Source organism: Dermacentor albipictus, unplaced genomic scaffold, assembly GCF_038994185.2.
Source record: "Dermacentor albipictus isolate Rhodes 1998 colony unplaced genomic scaffold, USDA_Dalb.pri_finalv2 scaffold_25, whole genome shotgun sequence".
Taxonomy (NCBI): Eukaryota; Metazoa; Arthropoda; class Arachnida; order Ixodida; family Ixodidae; genus Dermacentor; species Dermacentor albipictus.
This window is the reverse complement of record NW_027225579.1, coordinates 1,200,490-1,219,937: the sequence shown is the minus strand read 5'-3', so window position 1 is coordinate 1,219,937 and position 19,448 is coordinate 1,200,490. Positions and strand designations below refer to the sequence as shown.

General features: G+C 43.4%; 1 protein-coding gene and 1 pseudogene across 1 annotated transcript in view; one reads left to right on the top strand and one right to left on the bottom strand.

The window, feature by feature from the left end:
* LOC135914833 (salivary peroxidase/catechol oxidase-like) overlaps positions 1-19,448 on the top strand; it is a 155,712-nt gene that overhangs the window by 120,889 nt on the left and 15,375 nt on the right. The window contains exons 12-14 of the mRNA XM_065447756.1: positions 3,664-3,800; positions 15,057-15,224; positions 18,052-18,254. Of these exons, the coding sequence (XP_065303828.1) occupies positions 3,664-3,800; positions 15,057-15,224; positions 18,052-18,254 (508 nt within the window). The remainder of the gene's footprint in view (positions 1-3,663; positions 3,801-15,056; positions 15,225-18,051; positions 18,255-19,448) is intronic.
* LOC135914842 (U2 spliceosomal RNA) lies at positions 4,838-5,017 on the bottom strand (annotated as a pseudogene).

Genomic DNA, 19,448 nt, shown 5'->3' with positions numbered 1-19,448 from the left:
GGTCATATTGATCCAATTATTGAATTCAAATTTTCATTGTCATTAGATAGAACTATGGAAAACCTTATTCATCGATTAAGGCTAGGCACTGCGTACACAAAGCATTTCTTACACAGAATTGGCCATGTGGAAACCCCCGAATGTGATTGTGGATTTGTAGACGAAGATATATATCACCTCCTTCTAGGTTGCCCGTATCACGACACACCAAGAAGCCGACTTAAATCAGAGCTAATAAATTAGACCGCAGACCTTTCAGTTTAAGGAAACTTTTGGGCCCTTGGCCAACAACGGCATTACAGAAGAGTGCTTTAAAAGCACTAAAGACTTTTCTTGAAGAAAGCGGCATTGCTGGACGTTATTAGCGCTTTCATTGTTCCCTTCATTTCATTGTCACTGTATATATCCATCTGTTTGTGAATTATGTTATGTTGACTGTCCTGTAGTGACTGTATGTGATAATGCATTTACACGATGTATGTACCACCCGCTGAGTAGACAATGTATTATTAGGCGACAATATCTTTTGTACTTTTGAGACTTTCATCTACATAAGTGTGGAGACATTTACATAGTAAATTGCATGTACCATGTGTTCCTTACGTCATAGTCTTCCTGTGGAAACGTTGCGTGATAAGTCCTGGTGCTTGTGTGAAAAGACTATTTGATATGTAACATTGAACCCTGTATGATGTATGACGGAACCACTCAAGAGATGAGGAGTAGCCGGCGCCTTAAACTGTGCGTCAACATCTCCTTAAATCATATCGATAAAAAATTATTACGACATTACCAGATAAAATACGAAGAATAATAAAAAACAGTAAACGCAATAACCTGATAGCATTATAACAGTCTTTGTATACATACTGCATTAAGGGTAGTAAAAAATGGTATCACTGAAATTCTTTCATTAACGCTCCCATTCCTCACAAAGACGGTGTAGCCGCGGCTCGTTCATGCCTACAATGGGTGTAACGTTGATAGGCGTGTTGATTGACTTAAATATTTTACTTTCCCTCATGCTAGAATCGATAAACTTTTATGTGGGCGAGCAGCACTACGTTCAGGCCTTCGGCACGTCCACAGAATGGAGAATCGGACTGAATTACGCTAATATTTTGATGGCTTTAGTAGAAAATGAATTTATTGCTAGCCCGCACATCAAGCCATTTTATTAGAATCGTTTTATTGAAGATATTGCTACGCGACTAATGAAGGCGAGGGGAAAGAGCCATCGTTTTGCAAAGACGGCGAGGAGGACGCTGTCGTTCTGCGTGCGAGTTGTCCATCACTTTGTTGAGAGCCTTGCATTTCAGTGTAAATACCCGCCGTAGATAGTCAGATGTTGTGTTTTTTACGGAACACTATATTCCTAGTTTGGTAACATGGGGAAATAAACGTAGTTTCTTTCATTGCTATTTCAACAACGCGCGTCCTAATAATCCGTTTTGGCATTCCCGCTCACTGCTCAACATTAACTTTTTTCATGCCGTGATCAGTCTGGGTAATGGCAAATTGATGACTTAGCTATTGAGGAAACACAATAATAAGCCTAAGAACCTCAATTTCAATAGTAGTCTTATGAAGCACTGCGAAACCAGAACTGTGTGCAGCCAGCTCCTTCTATTTAAAAGAATATGTTATTACAAGGACAACTATAGAGATAGTGCTATTTCTGTTGACTTCCTCGTGATATAATTTTAATATCGGGCATTATTTTCACAAAGGCCCTCCCATTTCGATGAGCCAGTAGGCGATAGCGCGCTTAAGCTGGTTAACTTCTCTGCCTTTCACATCTTGTCGTCTCTCATGCACGAAAGTGTATAAATGTACAGAAAGCACTCCTAGAACAGAAGTGCGCGACAGACATCATTGACGAAATATTGAAGCGTGCTGAGAGCTTCGCGACGGACAGCATGCAGCATGTTCGCAAACAAATCTCACCTCAACACATTCGGCATCAATTCCAAACAAAAAGCGCATACTATATTGAGACAAAGCCAACGGCTTATAAACATCACAGAACAGCCGCGAGCTCTTTTCCCGACATGCTCGCGTCACCGAAAACTAAACCTTTCGTGCAGGCGAGCTGCCACCCATGCAATAAAATATGGTCTAGAGTTCGCATTCATATCACTACATACTGAAAGGGTAGCATCTGACTTTTCAATAACAACAAATGTAAATTTTAATTGAGGTTGCACTAATGTAGTTTACTTGCTCTAATCTTCAACGCGCAATATGTAATACATTTTCCACAGAGTAAATATAGCTTTATATTTCCTTCTAACAACCACTGAACATCCCTAATCTTCCGCTGTCGAAACACGTTAATATGCCTTACCCCTTCTTTCAGAAAATAGGGCCACATTCTAGAGCCAGGCTCTAAATCTCCTCACTAGAAAGAGGTTAATAATTTAAGGACAAATTCAATGCTATTTATTCGGGTGTTAATGAAAGTACGGGAAAAGTAGCTTGCAATTTCTCTTTGGAATGAATTACCACCAACCATAAAATCCTGCACTTCTCTTGCAATTTTTAAAAATCATCTTAAGCATCATTTCCTGCGATAACTTAACTACGATCTGGCGGTGTACCTTTGACTTTTATCTCACATGTCATTTCTTGTATTTCACCCATGCTTTTTTCCGACTTTCTTTTATAACGTGCTTTTCCAGTTTGATTGTAAGCGACATGTCTAATGATGTATTTGATCTGTAGATGTTGTTTTATAATACGCTAATTTGCTGTCTATTTATATCACCATCAATGTTGTTATTATTAACCGAGGGTCCCACTACAGTTCTTTGACTTTGGGACCCTCGTCTGTATATTCGTCATGTAATTACTTCTGTTTTTGGCACCAATAAATCTGAATCTGAATCTGAATCTTTCTCTGCTGTCTCAGTGACAAATGTTCGCAATCGTACCATGATTTTTTCAAGCTTTTTTTTTTCATTGCTACTTTTTATCCCTTTCATTTTACTGCTACCCAACTTTGAGATCACTTATATTCATGCTACTTACGACACTTATTGTACAATGTTATAGTTCCCGCGCAGTCAACAAAACCAAAATTCCACTAAGGACGCTTTTTAGTTAGCGTGCCTTTAGTTCTGTCTGCCACACTAAAACCGCACATAGAACGTTTTAAGGTCAGGTTATATATATGTCACATGTGCATATATATATATATATATATATATATATATATATATATATACGTAACCTGAGAATCTTCGCACATGCGAGCCAGAATTCAGTCATGGGCTTTAACGTCTCGAAACTGCACAGTGGGTTATGAGGGACGCCGTAGTGGGAGTGGCTATGGCTTAATTGTCACCAAATGACGTTCTTTAACGTCCACTTAATGTACGGTATACAGCGTGTTTCCTTTCCACCACCATTGGGATGTAGATGTCGCGCGGCTTGAATTGAACCTGCAACCTCCAACTCCGCAGCGCAATGCCATAGCCACTGAGACAACGCCAAAGCATTTCTTCAGAACAGCTAGCCGTGACTTCAGACAGGTTTCTTTTAGTACAGCATCGTTACGCCTGCACCGCGCATCAAAAGACCAACAAGGTCTTATTTGCATTATGGTTCTTGAAAATGCGATCGAAATAAAAACCGTCTTGTACTTTTCTATTCATGTTCCAGGTCGCCAGATCATGAAAGAATTTGACCTGTTGCTGACACCCAGAGGCTACAGCAACAGTTACGATCCAGAGCTGAATGCCGGTATCGGCAACGTATTCGCTGCGGCTTCGTACCGATACGGACACTCTTTGGTGCAGGTAAGCGGTAGGTTGCCCAACTGGATTGACAGAACCTGTGGTAATGTTTTGAACTGTTCGACATAAAAAAAAAAAAACATTTGAAGGAGCTTTTGGTAAGCGTATGCCCATTTTATGTTAGACCTATGCTGTATTACTAATGTATTTCGCCATGCTCATTTAATTATCTTGGTTCTTGCTGCATGCTCTGGCTTCATTGATATCAGTTTTTCTCTGGCCGGTCTGTATGCAAGCTCGAACCACCAAACAGCTTGTCTTGTTGCCGTGCAAGTAAATAATGCAGCCCAGGAAAAAGCATGCAACAAGCTTGAACATTTCATTGAATATATATATATATATATATATATATATATAATTCAATGAGAAGTTCTGTAGGTCCGGTGCATAAGTAGATTTAGAAATGAAGGTGCACACTTACGAAAATTGCATCTTTAATGTTCGTTACGTTTCGGCCGTGGCACGGCCTTCGTCAGAAACATGACGAAGGCCGTGCCACGGCCGAAACGTAACGAACATTAAAGATGCAATTTTCGTAAGTGTGCACCTTCATTTCTAAATCTATATATATATATATATATATATATATATATATAGAGAGAGAGAGAGAGAGAGAGAGAAAGTGGAAAGGCAGGGTGTCTAATCAGAATGGAAAATCTGGTTTGCTACCCTACACTGCGGAAGCGGGCGAGATCGAAGGTATAGGCACAGTGGTTGCGTACGAGGCGCGTTCGCGTTCCGATCGCAGAGACTGGTGCACATAAAAAGCTGTCTCCTAAGAGCTCACTTTAGACAGCTTTGCTTGCTAGAACGAATTGCAAGAAAGCATATGCACACCAAGCAGACAATGACGGCTTGTACCTAATTGAGTGCGGTGCACGGTCACTGCACTCATTTGTCACCCCTAGTTCGCTCAGCAAGACTTTGTCTTTTCTCAACTTTCACTGGAGAGTGAATCGTATTCCAACTTTTTTATCATTATTATTACAGCGAAGCTGTTTATGGCTAGGGTCCAGTGCCTTTTTCTTCTGCGTACGGAAAAACCGTGGGCCGATCCCAAAGAATGTGCAATACCGGGCCGACCCGCGGTGGAGGTGAATCAAGCTTCAAGCACTCTGCTAAGTTGCAAAAATTGGTTTAACATCCGGGGTCTAAATAGAACCCGTAACAGATATTATCCTGATTAGAATGGATAACACACTTTCGACCATGTCCGCTATGTCTACTTTCGCACCGCCTATTGTTTGTCGGCGTTCCAAGGGCTTGCCTATCCACTTTCCTTCCGCTCTTCCATGAAGCCGCCGTCGGAACGTCACGCGCGTGTAGTTTCCTCCAGCTCCCCGGGGCGGTGGTCCCGTCGTCCCAGCTAACTCTAGCCAAAGTTTCAAATTATGCGAATGCCACGTAACATTGCAGAACCAAGGTAATGTTGTTTGACGTCGCTTGAAGACACTCAGATTATTTCTTTTTTCATTCTACGCAAGTACATATTTAGTCCTAATTAATTATTCAAGTTCTGTAATAATAATATTACATAAAGTGTTAATGGGAAGATTGTAGCGCGAAATAAAAAAGTCCCGATACAGCTTTCTGTTGCTCAATACCTGCGACATCAAAGTGTTTCTCCGAGCGTGCAAAAAGCTCACGAATACACGCAAAGTGCCTCGAGCGGCAAGTCGCGCGGCAATTTCGCGGCCATTCGCGAGCTTCTTTCGCGCTCGGAAAAACATCTTTATGTAGCATGTATTGAGCAACAGAAAGCTGTATCGGGACTTTTTTATTTCGCGCTACAATCTTCCCATTAACACTTTGGATGTAATTAAAATATTTCAGAATCTGAATCAATAATTAAGACGATCTAACTACGCGGAATAAAAAAAAAATATTGTGAGTATCTCCAAGTGACAGCAAAGAACATTACCTTGGTTTTAGCCAGCTAAGTGGCATTCGCATATTTTTAAACTTTGGCTAAAGTTAGCTAGAGCACCCTCCATAAAAACCACGGCAAATGAGTCAGTACCTCTGTCCAAAATTCTGTGTTATCTCTGTGTCATGTGAAAAACAGCTTTAATGGACATCCACTTCACACAGTGGAGTGGCCTATCATTTATTATTATTATTATTATTATTATTATTATTATTATTATTATTATTATTATTTCAACTTGAAAAAAAGGTAGCTGTATCTCTTATAGAATGACCAAATATTTTTCTGCCATTTTCATTTCAATCAGATTATTATGCTCGGCTTTCTTCAGTTTCCACCAGCTAAAGACAATTGGCCAAAGTGACAAGCCGTAATAACAAATAGCTACCGTCGAAACTGTGACACTGCCGCCGGAAGAGGCATCGCATGCACCGTAGAGAATTATTCGCGGCTTCCATGCAAGGACAGCATGTTGGAAAACGCCACAGAATATGGATCCAATTCATAAAATAAGGCAAACAAGGAAACATGAATTATCTGAAGCATCCAATATATCGACGCCACTAGCACGAGAAAACACTGGAACAATGCATCCTAGTTTGCTAGCATCAATCGGAATTTTACTTCCAGGTTTAATCACTGCAGTTTATTGGCCGAGACTCCTTTTAATATATCAAAATTCGGGTCGCTGTTGTATACTGTTGCTTATAAGAAAAAGATCCCAAATTGATTGGCTGTGATTTTTTATTTGTTTAGGTGCTTTTATTAGCGGTGTTAAGCTATGCAACAAAGCAATGTCTACAAGCGGTTAAGGGGAACTAGAAAGTCGTTCGGGAAAATCGCCATCCCAGTTCACTGCTGGCACGTTAGAGTAACTAGTTTTCCGAAGATTAAAAGTGCGGTTCTTGCACAATGATTCGGGGAGCGCTTCGAAAAATGTGCTGTCACTGTTAGGGGGCGGTAACATCCGCGAACTACCAAATGGAATCTATCAAAGCGAATTTTCACCAAAACACATTTTACATAGGCAATATCCTCTAGTCTTGTAACGCATAACGACCCCAAATACAAAATAGCCTGGACGACGACGCGGGATTCCCTGTCATTGCGGTAAATAGAACAGCCATGCCGCGTGACTTCTGTGTAACTTATGGCACCATGCCGCCAGCTTTCTGTACATGCTATTGCATGGGGTTTATAGGCAATAACTACACTTTCCAATGCAGCTCTTTACACTTCTATACTTCGGGGGCTTAGATTACGACATCGGAAAGTGTTTTTCCGACCATTGGTTCATTGCGTCGCCCCCCCCCTCCTCCCCCGTATCCGCGCATCGCTGACGATCCACGATCTGCTTGTTTCCGCGGTGTTGATTGCTCGGTACTAGTATCGTCCTCGCTCTGTTCCAGTCATAGAACTCAGCGCCACTTTTTATTTTATCATAGACCATCTTTACCTTTCTTTCGTCTTTTGTCATGTCTATCGTGATATCTGAAAGACGCTTCCGAATTTCCCTAGTGGCAGCCAAGAAACCTGCAGGGAACGAGACGATCTTTTGCTTTAATTTCTAGAAGTTTCCCAGGACAACCATTTTCTTAGGATGGTCAAATAGTTCTAAGAATACAGGGAGTGATTTTTTAGTTTGCCGTTAGCCAATTCTACGGATGATGCCTTCGCTCCTAGCGTATATCGAAATAACTCATCGATCACTGTCTGTGCAAGTAAATTCTGGCATTTCTCCAGCTGGCTCCGAAACGCCGTACACATGAAGATTGCTCCACCTGGTCCTAGTCTCAAGCTCGTTCACTTTCCTGTCTAACTGTTGTACAGCTCCTTCGAATCCCACAATTTGGGCCCCGAGATTTTTAGGTATTGCCGCTGGTTCTTCGACATTCTCAAGCTTATTCTCTAGCTTCTCTAGTTCTTTATACATCGTTATTTGTCCATCAAGAAGTCCACGCAGCACCTTTTGCGTTTTGGAACCTGGATTGGATTCCACGTCACCACAGAGCATTCAAAAGTAAAACGCGACATCTTTCATGTTACAGAACAAAACCAAAACCGACGGGGGCATGTCAGCTGGATTAGGCATCGGTCGGTAGATTTCATTGATGAGTGATTGGAAATTAACTTGGCGAATTTTTTATGCAATACTGAAAGAAAGCTACTTGGCGCATAGTTTTCAATTCTTTATGTGTTTAATTAGTATAATGTAGGCATTTTTGCAGCTCTATGGTACACTTGAAGTCGTGAGGCATTGTATATAAATGGTGAGAGGTACATACCCTAATCGTGGTACGAGAAACGTATGGTGCGGTGCTCTCTGCATTGCAGCTCTAAAGTGTCTGCAGTCTGCTATAAAATGCAATAGGAAACAAATTATAGTACGATGTTTAAAAATTTGTGAAGTTGTTCGTGGCGTAGCACCTGATAATGCCCTTTCCTCAAAAATGAACTTACTACGCTTGAGATATTACTAGCCTTCAGTAAAGATTATTTACTGTCTAGCCATGGATATCCCTTTCAATTAGAAAATCGTGTACGAATTATGAGCCTCCTAAGCTCAAATATAAGATGTTTGATATCGCTACTCGGAATATATGAAAGGTAAATGTCTACAATACAATTTATTTCGCAACGGCGAGAGGTATAGCAGTGCCATAATTTGTATTGTAAAGGACCACACAGCTTTATGAAGAAATCGACAAGAGCATTAGGTCACAGACCTTGAGGAACATTTATTTCACCTGAATTCTGGCTACATATATCAGAGGGTTGAAAGGAGCACGTAAAAATAAATTGTTGTGGCACTGCATTTAGCGGCCGCGCCATTTCACGGCAAAGAAAACCTGCTAAGACTGATAGACGTATGCTCAGTGATCTGGCCACAGCTACTGTCATAGTACAACTAAGCCCCTGTCAGCCGATACAACGACACCTGCATTTTGGAAATGGGAAAATGGCACTTCAGAAGACAAAAACAATTGCATGATAAGACATGATAACACAAGCTCCGACTCTCACCTGCAGGGTGTAATCGCGACAGGCAGAATATTTACCAATACTTGCTTCAACAAATCAAGTCAAAAGTTAGCGATTGAAACTCAAACTTCCTTTCTAATCAAAATGTCCTTTCTGCAAATGAAGAAAAAACTGGTACATATATCTTTTTTACAGTGCATTTGCAGTGCACTCGGGGTGCCTGGCTATGACAGCTGGCGACATAATCCTGGCTGAGCCCAGGTGGGCCGCCGCATTTGTTTCGTACTGCGAGACCATATCCGACTGACAGTTTCCCCGGTGTAAACGGCTCATGCTTTCTTAAACTTATATCTACAGAGTGTCCAGTTTGTCCGATGTAGGCAATGCCGCACGAAACAGGGAGACTGTACGGCACCTCCGTGGCACATCGGATTGCCTCGGACGTATCCTTCACGCCGCAGCCTGTTTGGTCATTTTGACTTTCGTCGGTTCTCTTACACGGACGCCAATTCCGCCTAGCTCATTCGAACCGAAAAAAAAGAAAAGCTTTCACACCGTAAAGGGCTGCTACGTTTTTGTCCATAAGAAACTGCGCAAACAAGCGACACTTGTGCGCCTTTCTCGGCTTTTTCTCAGATGTTTTTCATTCCGATTTCTGTTTTTTCCTATGTTGATCGCCGAATTAACTTTCGCGGGCTCTAGCCACGACATAGTCTGGGGAACCCACGCATTTTATTCTACCTATTCGTCTGGAAACACTATTTGCGTGTTCGGCGGTCCATAAACCATTTCTTGATCGTTTGGAAAACCCGCATAATTGGAAATAATGCAATAAAGAAAAGCACTTTTACTATATTATGTTCTTACCGCCGGAGAATATTATCACGCATAAAATAGGCGTTTCATTTTCTCATGTCTACAAAGAAAAAAAAATGTAGGGTAAAATTTACATGTGGTTCCACATCTGTCGCACCTGATATAGTAGGTATGTGTCTGCGATGCGCCGATAAACACCCCGAAATAGCATTCATGCGATGCAGTCCTAAAAAGTGCTTTTTTTTAACAGGAATGTTATTTTTGGCAGACTGAAGTGAGTATCTAGACACTCCCATCAGTTGCAGTGTTTACTTTTCTTGGGTAAAGTGAAGCTGGGCAGAAGAAATCTTCTACAGGAAGGGCACTCACAAATTGCCGAGATTGCAAGCAAAGCTACCCGCACTTCCAGCTTGTTCGCATGACCATCGGAGCTGGCAAGCGCAGTGAGTTAAAATATGGCGAAACATGCCGCCAAGACAGCCAGGGCGACAACTCTGAATTGGTTACGGCAGTACATTCCCACAGGCTATGGAAGCGCTCGATGCGGTGGTGCTCGTATTGAAATCGTTGCCGCAGCCCTTGACAGGAAGCATACTGCAAACACGTGGGAGTTGGTGCGTTCGTTCAGTTACGATGAAACATAAAAGCACGCAACTTCGCAGAGATGGAAATGGGCATGAATGATTAGCGTTCGCATGACAAAGGAACACACCACACTCCCGTGGGTGTGCAAATATAGAGAGGAGAAGTTGACGGCTGTGCATGGCGAACGCCTGCTCCAAATGAGACGCATTTGACGAGGCATTCCTGACTTAGCTACATTGACAATGGAAAAAAAGGGAACAACAAGACACGACTTCCCCGAAGTTTTTCTGCTATCATTATAAAAGTCATTTCGTTTTCCCTGAACCCAAGAGAGTGAACACGATCGATTTTTCCATTTTTGCACGAGGTATAGGAGCGTCTTTATATTGCACCGTCCTTGGGGTTTTCACGGACTTCCTGAAAACACTGGAATCTCTTGAACACAGTAGTTCCATTTAGGCAACCTTCCAGGGACGTTTTGCAACATTTGATGAACTTCATCAGAATGTTCCTTCATTTCTCAAGAAATTCGATATGGACACTTTGTTCAGTCTGTTCGCCGATCCCCATTTCAGTAAACTCTGAAGATATGCCTCGCGAAATGTGCATGCATAAATATCTGCCTTCTAAGACAGTAGTCCGGCTCGTACTAAAGGTCAACCGGGTCCTTTCGAGTGGAGAGAGCGGCGCCAGCCTGCATCCTTTTCTAGTTTTTCTTTTTTGTTGTTGTTGTTGTTGTTTCACTGCTCGAACCTATGGGGCACACCTCGTACCTGGGATCCTTGCATTTACATTAGAATAGCTGTTGGGTGGTAAACCAAAAAAATCATGAGCCATATAACTCTGTGAAGGTCGTTGACCAGTTAAGCTGTTTAGCAAACGGCACGGAGGTGGCACATACTTTTGAACCAAGGTACGAACTCATTTATTGTCTTGAAGGGTGGTCATTATCTCACTCGCAACTGCAATGACATTTTTGATAATGTCAAATCGATGCACGTACGCCTCTGGGCGGTCGTCTGGGCCGGAGCGGTGTCTCAAACACGGTAAGCGTAAACTGTTCCCTTTTCGGTCCGACAAATCCACACTTAAATAACCGACAACTACAACAGGGGTAGCGTCATCGCAGCTATTTCACGCAAAGTGTGTAGCCATGAACCATATGGGACTATGAGTCTGCATGTTTTTGCTTACCGATCGGGGTATGAGGCTGTGATGATGGCAGTTTTCGACATGCTCGTCTCTGTGTTGTATGCGCGATTAGAAAGAATTTAAGCACTGTTCGCTTCACTTTGCTGAGTGGTTGTAACCTCCGCCTTACGGGAGTATGAGCGATTGCATTTTTGCTTGCTTAGGGGGGGGGGGGTATGGTTCATTGATAACGATCGTTTTTGTTTATGGAGAGCAATAAATGCACGGAACCTTACCCATATACAGCTTCGCTGTAAAATGAATTATAAGGTTTTTCCGCGCTAAGACGGCGATCCGATAATGAAGCGCACCATCGTGGGTGACTCTGCATTAATTTTGACCACTGGATGTTGTTTAAGGTGTACGTAAATCTACATACACTAGCGTTCTTGCATTCCTCCGCTATCGCAAAGCAGCAGCCGTGGCTGGGATTGAACCGCGACCCACAACTCAGCAGCGCAACGAAATAGTGGCCACAACCAGTTTTTGTGAAGGCCAGCACATGAAGTCGCCGTTTTTCATTCGATTTCCGTTGCCGTTTCCAATCCTTTCCAGCGCAAAATAATCTGGCTGTTATCTTAATTTGTACCCTGGTTGTATATTGCTGGCCCGATACAAGTATCATTTATTATAGTATAAATCTGAAGGGTCCCGTGCTGGTTCATACTTGAGGGATGGGAGTTGAAATTGACAATAGAGATTATAAATGATGATGGCCCATAACGATGCGCGTCTCAGTCATTAGGGTGGCATGAGCGCCATCATTCTTACAATTCTTGCTCGGCGTCAGAAGGAAGGCTGCTTAAATATGTGCATTTGTTAGCTTTTTTTTTAAAATAAAGTACGTGGGAGTGGCTGTCGAAGGAAAGACCATGAACTAAGAGTATTAGTTTTTTGATGGCAGCAAAATGTGAGGAGGTGGTGGGGAAAACAATCTGTGGTAAGGCTCTGACATGCGTCCTTACGGCATGAGGCAGGGATAAGAAGCAGAGCCAAGGTTCCAGACCAAAATGATAAATTTTCTGGCAAAAGTGCTCAGATTTAGTCTAGTCTCCCAATCTAGGAGCAACTTTTGCAAGAAGTGTGTATAAACTAGCCGAACAAGAAAAAATTAATAGGGTAGCAACTGCTTGTCAACAAAGTTACTTCCCTGTTATTAACTGCAAGGATAGTAGCTGCTACTAATTTGCCCTCACGGACCGATGCTGCGAGGGGTGTTCGTTTACTTGCTCAAACCAAGACTGGAGCTTTGTGGAGCACCCCGATTTTCTCCAACTGCTTCCTCCCTACATGGAAGCTGCAGATTCCTTCGAACTTCTCTCGCCGTGATGCAACTTTACTATGCCGCCTCTGGTTAGGGGTGGCTGTTAAGAAATCCTACTCATTCCTTATTAGAATGTCCGACACACCAACCTGTGAGACGTGCAGCTGTGAAAACACGATTGAGCACGTGTTCTGTTTTTGTGGTCTATATGACAAGGAACGCGAGGTACTTCAGAGGGTGTTAACAGACCATTTTAAGACACTAAGATTCTCGGACCATGGTCCCATGCGTCACAGGCTTACAAAGTGACGCGGGCAGTGCTACGTTTCATGAAAGTGACTGGCCTCAGTGACCGATTATAGGCGTGAAGTTGTGGACATACGCATGCACTCAGACCGATAGTACCTTCTTCCCTCCCTCCCTCTCCTTTCTTTTCTTCCCTTAAACCACTTCCCCTGTGTAGGGTTGCAAACCAGACGTGCGTCTGGCCGACCTCCCTGCCTTGCCTTCCTTCCATTTCATCCTCCTCATCCTAACAGTAGTGATTATATGTTTCTGCATTTGTCTTGAATAACTACATTAGGACCTTTTACTGCTCTCGCCATTACTAAGTGCAGTTTCCAGCAGCGTCATACCATATGGGATAAGCAGTATCTCTTAAAGGTAGGAAGTACTACTTACTACCTTTTTATTTCGAAGTTACCAATCTTTTAAGCTAGCTCCCCGAGATCATTTTCTGCTCTGTTTTCTTGGCCCTACCTTTTCGTGCATCAAAGACCCGTAGTGCCGCCCAGGACTAAATAGGTGACTTTCTGTGAATACTCTAACTTCCGTACGCTTGCCGCCTACTTTTTGTGGGTACTGTCAGCCAGCATGGGAGTGGTCGTTTCTACATATGTTTGCCTAAACATAATCCTGCTGGCTTCAAACGGCTTTGTAGTGTCATCATTTCCAACAAGCTACTCTTTCAAAAATAATTAAACAAGCACTCTCAAAATTGTCCAATGGCAGCATTTGAACACACGATGTTTAATGCAGATGCCTAATATCAAAACCATTATGCCACGGACACATGCGTCGATCGACAAGCGGCACAGCACACCCCTAGGAATTTTTCGTGGGCAAGCGAGCGTGTTAAGACGCGTGCCGTGTTTCAATTTGACTTTACCAAGGGGTAGTTACACCGCTGGAGAGAGCTTGCGCGGGAAGGAACGCGCGGAAAATGCAAGCAACCAGAGAATGGCGGCTACAACATGCACGCATACGCACACACACACATACACTCACACGCATATATATATATATATATATATATATATATATATATATATATATATATATATATATATATATATATATATATATATATATATATATATATATATATATATATATATATATATATCTTTAGTGAGGCAAAATGGGATTATGAGTTCCGGAAGTTGGGTGCTAAGTCCAAGAGTACTGTGGCCACCGCCTCCCAACTGGCCTGGTCCAGGAGGCTCAGATGAGTCGCCAGGTCATTCCGCGCAAGGATAGGTGCCCACGGCTTGGTAGTAGGTGTGAATTTGAATTTTGGGGCAGTTTTCTGCACTGCCATGTCCCATGGGGCCATGGTCGCCTCCTCCCACACAAGGTGCATGGATTGGCGTATCGTTCTAGCCAGAAGGCATGCTACCACCCCAGAGGGGGGTATGCATGCATCTGGATTTTTCTGTATAGCCGCACCTCCTCCACTCTTATTTGCAGAAAAGGCTTCTGAAGAGGACGCATTGGAACTTGGACAACCCTGTCGGCGGGAGAATTAAGCAATAAATATAAGATCTGTTTCATTTATCAAGCACAAGATCGGTGGTAAAAAAGAACTTACTGGGGAGTTCGTCACCATGTGCGTGGTATTCTTTGGAGTTGGTTATCTCTTAAGATGCATAGGTCTTAGTTTCAAGGTCAGACCATAAGCGTCATAAGTATATTGATTACAAAGAATGCTGCGCACTATATGTTGGTTCCTGAGGGGGGAGTTTCTGCCTTTGATGAGAAACTGCAGTTGGTTAATTTTCAGAAAAAGTATGGATCTGTGACCAAGTAGACAATTTCCTTCGTTTTCATCAGAAACAGATATTTCGGGATGTTTCCAATTACTAACTTCGACACACTAGGTTGTAACGACAATTTCGTATTAGGTAGTAAACAGATAGCAAAAGCTTATTAATGGTTCAAGAAAGGTAGCAATCGTTGTAGTAAGTAACTCTTTACATATATCTACTAACGGTTTACTAATGTTGGTAATAAACAGGCAGCAAAAATATTTTTTTAAAGTTTTTGCGCTAAGAAGCATCATGTTAAGTGAACACCAACTCGCCCAAGAAGTCATCCTCAGAGCGTCATTTTAAGCACAGAGTTAATAACGGTAGAAGAAAAGTAGTAACCGCTGCAGTTAATTTTTTTTATTTCTGATAGAGAGCGTTTTCCTCTACTGCTTTTTTTTTTCCAGGGCCACATTGATCTCATCAACGAGGATGGCTCAGTGCACAAAAGATTGCCGCTGGCAACGCAATTCTTCAACCCGGCAGAACTTACGGAACCAGGAAATATCGACCGATTTTACCGTGGACTTATAACCCAACCATCCCAGAGCTACGACGGCTTCATGAGTGAGCAGGTATAGAGAATCACCAGAATTATTGCAGAATCAATAGGGCGAAACTATGGATGCAACAGAAAGGCGTGAACTTTTTATAGATCTGAGGCATTTCCGACTCAGCCTTAAGAAAAAAAAAAGGAAATAGCAATGACTCTTGATTGGTATTCCGGTTTATTTATAAGCAGGCCAAAAAAGACAAGTTATTCACGGCGCAGTCAACACATAAAGTCGCTAAAAGGCTGTGCTGCAGCTGCTTCCGACTAAGGATGGTGATCCATAATTATATGAGCCTATTCTTCTTATTGATCATAAACGAGTTTGCATTTCAGGAGCAGTTGTATTTGCTTTGTTGTCTCTCTAGCCTGTAAGAAAATATAAATCAAAGCATAAGTTATCTATTTAGCGATACCGTTACGTTTCTTGCCTGCGCTTTGCAAAAGTGGCATTCATACCATCAGCACCCGTTCTAGCTTCGTGTGTTATACGTTGTTGTTTTTTTTCAGCTTCAGACTCTGCACCACGTACCACGTGTGGCTTGCGTAGAGGGATTGTTTGCGCGTCTTGTGCGCTTGCCAAGTTGTTAAACGTTTTATATCTCGATCGTAGTAAACAGAGCAAACATCCAGTATCACTTAATAATCTCGACACTCATTTCATATACAGAGACTTGGAGACTGACAAAGAAGCTTGAGAACAAGTTAAGGATCGCGCAACGAGCGATGAACGAAGATTGCTAGGCATAACGTTAGGAGACAGAAAGAGAGCGATTTGGATCAGAGAGCAAACGGGTATAGAAGATATTATAATTGACATCAAGAGAAAATAATGGAGCTGGGCAGGTCATGTAGTGCGCCGGTTAGATACCCGTTGGACCATTAGGGTTACAGAATGGGTACCAAGAGAAGGGAAACGCAGTCGAGGACGGCAGAAGACTAGGTGGAGCGATGAAATTAGGAAATTCGCGGGCGCCAGTTGAAATCGGTTGGCGCAGGTGAGGGGTAATTAGAGATCGCATGGAGAGGCCTTCGTCTTGCAGTGGACATAAAACAGGCTGATGATGAAGATGATATACAGAGTGTCCCAGCTAATTTTAGCCAGAGATTGAAAATATGCAAATGCTTTGCAACAGACTTTAAACGCCGCTACGGTACGCACACGTGACCCCGAGGTGGCGGAGCAAGTGGCCATAGCCCTGGCAGTGCTCGACGATAAGCGAACGACAATATTCAGGGACTCGAGACCGGCTATCAAAGCGTTCGAGAGAGGAGTAGTCTCCGACAAGGCGTTACGCGTCCTCCGCGGCGCTCATCCGAGCACCCTCAAACACCACACCATCATCTGGTTTCCCGCCCACCTGGGTCGGATCCCGGGCGCCCCGCCCAACCTCAACGAGACAGCCCACAATGCTGCGCGCGCGCTTACCGACTGCGCGTCACCCCCGGGCAACCGCGTCTCGATGAGTTGGAGGTGAACAGGGATACCCCAGTAACCTACAATGAAATCTCCAAACACTTTTACTTAGGACGACACCTCTTTCTGACCTCGCACCCAAACTAAACAGGCCGCGGGCGCTAACGCTACGCTTATTACAGACAGATACCTATCCAAACCCCGCCACCTTACACATCATCTACCCGGACGTCTACCCCGACGATGCGTGCCCCTCGTGCGTGGTCATGGCGACACTCCCACACGTGCTCTGGGAGTGGAGAAACGCTCCGCCCGATTCTACCTCCGACAAGTGGGAGAAGACCATACGAAGCCCGCTCCTGCAAGGTTAGCAATGGGCCGTCCAGCAGGCTAGCGGAGCGGCCTCCAGGTACTCCCTGTCGGTCCCTGCGTAGGAGACGCCCACTGCGCGCTGACGTGCGTCCTGCAGGACTGTTATGAAAGTTTTTTCAATCCAATCTTAATTATGTAATTAACTTCTCAAACATTACAATCATATTAAAAGTGTCAATGAGAAAATTGTAGAGCGACATGAAAAACTCCCGGTACAGCTATCTGTTCCTCAATACGCGCTACATAAAAGTGTTTTTCCGAGCGGCCAGTCGCGCGGCAATTTCGCATGTATTCGCGGGCTCGTTTCACGCTCGAAAAAACACTTTTATGCAGCAGGTAAAAAAAAAAATTATGACATTTTACGTGCCAAAACCACTTTCTGATTATGAGGCACGCCGTAGTGGAGGACTCCGGAAATTTCGACCACCTTCGGTTCCTTAACGTGCACCTATATCTAAGTACACGGGTGTTTTCGCATTTCGCCCCCATCCAAATGCGGCCACCGTGGCCGGGATTCGATCCCGCGACCTCGTGCTCAGCAGCTTAACACCATAGCCACTGAGCAACCGCGGCGGGCTATGTAGCAGGTATTGAAGAGCAGAAAGCTGTAACGCGAGTTTTTCATGTCGCTCTACAATTTGCTCATTGACACTTTTCATATAATTGTAATGTTTGAGAAGTTGATTAAATAATTAAGACTAATTACCTAATTAGGCGGAATGAAAAAGAAAGTTCGGACATCTTCAAGCGACGGCAAACATTATCGTTGTTCTGTCCAGCTACGTGGCATTTGCATATTTTTAAACTCTCGCTAAAATTAGCTGGGACGCCCTGTACATTAGCTCTCTAATGGAACATACAACTACGGGAGCGCAATTACAGTGTGTGGGGCGGGTGCATTCATCCACTAAGTTTAGTATGTAGACTTGCTGACTTAACACAGTGCAGCTAATTATTTCTCAACCATGTAGCTCTCTGGTTTCTTAGGTTAAACACTGGGATTCCAGTTTTACATATTCGATCACTGCGATACTTTTGATCCTTATGTCGGTCTCTCCCGCAGTTGACGAATCATCTTTTCGAGCCTCCTGGTTTCCCCTTCGGAACAGACTTGGCGGCTTTGAACGTGCAGCGTGGACGGGACCATGGATTACCCAGCTACAACGACTGGCGCGAGTTCTGCGGTCTATCACGAATCGAAGACTTTTCGCAGTTGGCGGATGTCATGTCTCCGCAGGCTGCCCAAGCCTTCGCTCAGGTGTACAGGTAAGAAGACCATAGCTATTTTACTACTGGGAAGGTGCGCTGTGATACCACCTATACCATAACAGAGTACATGAATTATACAACATGAAAAATCATGAGGCATTTCACTCTGTGAATGTGGATGACCAGAGAAGCTATTTAGCACCCGACACAAAGGTGACACTAAATTTAGACAAAGGTACAAATTAATTTACCTTTTTTTTGATATATACACTCGCGTCGACGACGGGACCGCCGCCCCGAGGAGCCGGAAGAAATTAGACATGCATGACGTTTCGACAGGAGCGCCACCACGGGAGAGCTAAAGAAAGTAGATACGCAAGTGCTTGAAACGCCGACAAAGAGCGGACACTGCGAACATAGACATCAACGACGCACGTCAAAGTGTACTGCCTGTTCTTGTCAGATTAATATGCGGTTTGGGTTCTAGTTGCACTCAAGATGTTAAACTTATTTTTGCAAGTTGGCGGAGTGCTTGTAGCTTTGCTTGCTGAGCGCTTGAAGCCTCTGCCTTACGAGAGTTTGAGTTACTGCTAGTGATGATAGATGCTTGTTTTGAGCTTGTGTGTTTTATTGACACGTGCTCTGTTCTGCATGTTGTACGCGGGATCGCAATGAATGTATGCACTGTTCGCTTCACTTTGCTGACTGCTTGTAGTGTCTGCATAGCATTTTTCTTGCTTGGGGTGGGGGGGTATGAGCCATTGCTGATGACGATATTTTTTGTTGTCGTGCACCAAACTTACAAGGGACCCTAGCCATATGCAGCAACGCTGTATAAGTGGCCAGTGGTGGCATCCTGTTTACTGGGCGGATCTGCGCTAAGGAAATTTCGACACCTATTTCTTCATATTGGATGGCTTTGTATGAATATACTATTGACCAGTGAAGAATTGCGTTTACCTATCTCAATCAGACAAGGTGCTCAGGGATACGCAAGGGAAATTAACATAAGAGTAAGAACGGCTTGTAGGTCATATGTTAAACAGTCCCAAGTCATCAGCTCCGCTTTACCGGTTTCCTTGAACAAAAAGTATGTAATGGGTACATTATGCCAGGACCAACGTATGGAGCGGAAACTCGGCGGATAACGACGAAAACTTCCACGTAAGCTAAGCAACGCGCAACTGTTGATAGAACACCAAATTATAGGCTTCATATGATGGTACACAAAAACTGTAGTATGCTTTATAG